The sequence below is a fragment of the Palaemon carinicauda genome, chromosome 23 (genome assembly GCF_036898095.1).
Source record: "Palaemon carinicauda isolate YSFRI2023 chromosome 23, ASM3689809v2, whole genome shotgun sequence".
NCBI classification, from domain to species: Eukaryota; Metazoa; Arthropoda; class Malacostraca; order Decapoda; family Palaemonidae; genus Palaemon; species Palaemon carinicauda.
In genome coordinates, this window is record NC_090747.1 from 112,906,031 (window position 1) to 112,911,030 (window position 5,000).

The 5,000-nt window shown below is 39.8% G+C and overlaps 1 protein-coding gene across 1 annotated transcript; it reads right to left on the bottom strand.

Annotated features, from left to right (window-relative positions):
• Positions 1 to 421: 421 nt before the first annotated feature.
• LOC137617064 (insulin-like growth factor-binding protein 7) lies at positions 422 to 4,876 on the bottom strand. Its single transcript, XM_068346908.1, has 3 exons — positions 4,697 to 4,876; positions 1,668 to 1,788; positions 422 to 784 (listed from the first exon to the last, which is right to left on the bottom strand). Exons 1-3 carry the CDS (start codon positions 4,756 to 4,758, stop codon positions 659 to 661), a joined length of 309 nt encoding a protein of 102 aa, XP_068203009.1. The 5' UTR covers positions 4,759 to 4,876; the 3' UTR covers positions 422 to 658.
• Positions 4,877 to 5,000: the final 124 nt, after the last annotated feature.

Consider the following 5,000-nt stretch of genomic DNA (forward strand, 5'->3'; position numbering starts at 1 on the left):
TCCTCAGTTATGTTTGTGTTCTCGAGAGTAAACACAGCACAAGAACAGCTTCAATATACAATCAGTCTCGATGTTTCCTCAGTTCCTGTTTGTGTTCTCGAGAGTAAACACAGCACAAGAACAGCTTCAATAAACAATCAGTCTCGATGTTTCCTCAGTTCCTGTTTGTGTTCTCGAGAGTAAACACAGCACAAGAACAGCTTCAATAAACAATCAGTCTCGATGTTTCCTCAGTTCCTGTTTGCGTTCTCGAGAGTAAACACAGCACAAGAACAGCTTCAATAAACAATCAGTCTCGATGTTTCCTCAGTTCCTGTTTGCGTTCTCGAGAGTAAACACAGCACAAGAACAGCTTCAATATACAATCAGTCTCGATGTTTCCTCAGTTCCTGTTTGCGTTCTCAAGAGTAAACACAGCACAAGAACAGCTTCAATAAACAATCAGTCTCGATGTTTCCTCAGTTTCTGTTTGTGTTCTCAAGAGTAAACACAGCACAAGAACAGCTTCAATATACAATCAGTCATGATGTTTCCTCAGTTCCTGTAATCCCGTTTTGAAATTCAGATTTACATTCAATATGCCTCAGATGTTTCTCTCATATCATGCGAGTGTAGAATCCAGACTTGATGTGAACTTCTTCCAGGATTACAGATGCTTCTACTCACATGTTCCAGGGTTAGAGTCGGAACCTGGGTAGATGGGGATGTTATTACGTTTGCAGGTGAAATACTGACCACAAATCCCAAATTCCCTCAACAATCCCCCACATTCTTCCCCAGGTCCCTGAGAAAGAACACAGATTTATATTAATGATTATTTAAGCGGAAACAAATACCATAAAAATCCTAGAGATAGTTTTCTTACAATTGTTCAACAGTCTTTCTTTATAAATGGAAGAACAACATTGTCAAATTTGGCGAATAAAACCGATTATTTTTTCTTTGCAAAAGAAGATCTACTTTTCATTAAGTTTCCAGATTGTGTTAGAAAGTTCAATTTATCATTTTATGTATACAAAATAAAATTTTGCTGTCTTTTGTTAGAGACATGATCTCATCTTCAGAAAAATTCCGACTGTACACACTTTTAATTGATATCTCCAGTAACCAACTAAGATCTATTGATTGAGTTTTTAATTTTGTTGTGAACTATAAAAAATGTTGCCGTGGTCTATCCAGGAGAAATAGGCCACGCCCACCTGATGACGGCATGGCAATCTTCCACCACTCATGAGAATTCCTGCTCGGCGCAAACAGTACTTATGTTGTTCACCCAAAAATCCACCACATTTTGGCTTTTAACTTCTTACTTGGTTCTTTTGATTATAATTCCTACAATTATCTGTCAGAAAAACTTGACACTGGTATATATAACTAAAGTTAAATCTATTGGAAATACACCCAAAACAAATGTCCTCATCCTCACTACTTATCAGCTCTCTCTCTCTCTCTCTCTCTCTCTCTCTCTCTCTCTCTCTCTCTATAAATATATATATGTATATATATATGTATATATATATATAGTACTGTTTGCGCTGAGCGAGAACTCTCATGAGTGGTGGAGGCATGCCATGACGTCATCAGGTGGGCGTGGCCTATTTCGCCTGGATAGACTTCGGCGACAACAAGTAACAGTTGATAAAGAATCTATTTGACAGGTCACTTACCTTTAAGCAAGTGCTGCAACAATGATAAGTATCCATCACAATTCCGAAAGGACAATCGAATATCGTCAAGTTAGGACAGTCACTTACATAGAAGCAATCGGGATTCGACCGGCCCTCGGAGCTAAAATGGCAAAATCAAGTATAAGAGACAGCGAATGAAATAAAAGAAAAGTATAAGAGCAGAGGAATACAAAAGAAAAACGCTCACGTAGAGGAAAGGAAATATAATCCACATAATAAAAAGTAGTGCATAAGGTGGAGAACCTACCCTAGTTTGTTTCCCAATGAACTGTGAATTCGTAATAAAGCAAGAGAGTTTATTGGTAACTCATTCAATTTTTTTTTTAATGAGGCGCATTTGCACTGACTCGTAGCAAGTGCCCTTTTAGCTCGGAAAAGTTTCCTGCTCTCTGATTGGTCAGAATTATCTTGTTCAACCAATCAGCGATCAAACCCAGCCACTGAGGGGGCGTAGGCAAGCCAGCCTCAACTTGGTGCCGGTCCCAAGCCCGGGTAAATGGGGAGGGTTGGCGGCAGGAAAGGCATCCGGCCATGAAAGTGGGAAAAGATGCAGACACAGAAGAAGAAGAAGAAGAACCAATCAGCGATCAGGAAACTTTTCCGAGCTAAAAGGGCACCCTAGCGAGTCGGTGCAAATCTGCCTAACTAAAAAGAATTGACACTAGACATTACATTGGCCAAAGGATTTTATAAACGTAATCTTTAAAAGATTTTCAAACACATGGGAAGGGCTGTAGGTAAGCAGACAACCTGCCATGAATAACTGGAGGAACAGTTGCCCTACGTCATAGGTTCTAAAATCTTTATTGGGAGAAGAAAAAGAAGACGAAGAAGATTGTAGACTCAAATTGTTTTCCTGACAGAGACAAAGAGAGAAAACATTAGACTTTACATATTATTATTATTATTATTATTATTATTAAAATTATTATTATTATTATTATTATTATTATTATTATTAACGTGAAAGTCTGTTGTGACACATCTGGTTGGAAAGGCAAGAATAGCTAGAGAGAGAGAGAGAGAGAGAGAGAGAGAGAGAGAGAGAGAGAGAGAGAGAGAGAGAGAGGACCACTTGCTTTATTTACCATTGAATTATGTTACTCTCAGCTTCTTTCCTTCCGACTTGAGTCGGCATAAGCCGACCGCCCCCCCCCCCCCCCCTCAACCACATCTAGGTCCCTGATCTAGAGAAAGTTCTGTGGTCTTGCAGGTCATCACAGTTAGGTCAACAGTTCAATGACCTAGAAGGAAGAGACTTAAAAAACTACATTTTTTATATACAATCTTTATTTCTTGAGAATCGATGACAACGAAATGAAGAGATTGTGAAAAAAAAAAAAGCACAGTGAAATGGTCCCGTCTATTTACTTTCCAAAATATTGAAGAGGGTCGAAATATAGGAAAGATTTTACAGCAGCGAACCACAAGAGAAGTTGCTGATACAAGCGCTCTCTCTCTCTCTCTCTCTCTCTCTCTCTCTCTCTCTCTCTCTCTCTCTCTCTCTCTCTCTCTCTTTATACAGAAAATTTTCAATCAGGAAAAGATGCCAGAGGAATGGAGAAGAAGCCTAATCATTCCCATATATAAGGGGAAGGGAGACATCCAGGAGTGTGGAAACTACAGAGGCATAAATTGATAAGCCATACAATGAAAATATGGGAGAAGATCATTGAGAAGAGACTCAGAGATGAAACAACAATTGGTGAGGAACAATATGGATTCATGCCTGGAAGAGGGACTGTAGTAGCATTATTTGATTTGAAGCAGATGATAGAATAACATCGGGAGAAACAGAAAGGATTACATATGGTCTTTATTGACATGGAGAAGGCATACGATCGAGTACCACGTCAGGAGCTGTGGAGATGTATGAGAGAAAAGGGAGTCCCTGAGAAATACGTAAGAATCACCCAAGATATGTATGAGAGGGCAGAAGCAAATGTTAAGAGCAGTATAGGCCTAACAGAAAGTTTCCCAGTAAATGAAGGACTACATCAGGGGTCTGCATTAAGCCCTTGCCTATTTGATCTGGTCATGGATGTAGTACAACAAGGTATTAGAGATCCGTCTCCTTGGTGTATGCTTTTTTCTGATGATGTTATATTGTGTAGCACTAGGCAAGAGGTAGTAGAAGAGAAACTGGAGGAGTGGAGAAGAGAAATGGAAAATAGAGGATTGAACATCAGCAGGAAAAAGACAGAGTATTTGAGATTGAAAGTTAGTTTACAAGGAGAGAGATTGGAAAGAGTTGAAAATTTCAGGTATTTAGGATCATCAGTTACAGAGAATGATGATCTGGGGGCAGAAATAAACCACAGAATACAAGCAGGATGGAAGAATTGGAAAAAAAAGTGTGTGGTGTACTATGTGACAGGAAAATAGGGGTTAAGTTGAAAGGTAAAGTACACAGGACCGTTGTGAGACCGGCTATGATGTATGGAGCGGAGACGTGGGCAATAAAGAAGACAGAAGAGAAGAAACTGGATGTGGCAGAGATGAGAATGTTGAGATGGATGTGTGGGGTAACAAGAAGAGATAAGATACGGAATGAGGTAATTAGGGGTACAACAGGAGTTAGAAAACTATCAGATAAGATCCAAGAAAGTAGACTGAGGTGGTATGGTCATGTCATGAGAAGAGATGAACAGTATATTGGGAGGAGGGTGATGGAAATGGAGGTACAGGGAACGAGAAGGAGAAGGCGACCAAAGCGAAGGTGGGTGGACTGTATCAAGGATGACCTTCGATCAAAGGGATTAACCGGTGATGAAGTGTGGGACAGAGGTAGATGGAGAGAGCTGGTCAAAAACATCGACCCCACATAAAAGTGGGAAAAGATGCAGACAATGAAGAAGATACTGTGTATATATATATATATATATATATATATATATATATATATATATATATATATATATATATATATATATATATATATATATATTTGTGTGTGTGTTTGCGTGTATATATGTGTGTGTATAATATTAACAAGAAATGCTCCTCACCTTTTTATAAGTGCTACCAGACACACCAAAATGGAAAGAGCTTTGACGAGGGCGGACGCCATCTTGCGTTAGAAGCCAAGCAATTGAATCTCTCACTGAGATGCTGCAAAACGGTATTCGGGGGAAGTCTTCTCCTAAGAGTTCGCGGACCACCTTCCAGGAACTCTCCTGAAGCACTGACCGCAGAGACTCGGCATTCGGGTTTTTAAGGTCGTGGCCACCCCGTTTAAGGTCGTGGGTCGCGGGCCCGTTTGAAGGGAAGGAGGTGGGAGGGACATTTGAACATACGGAGATTATTATTCAA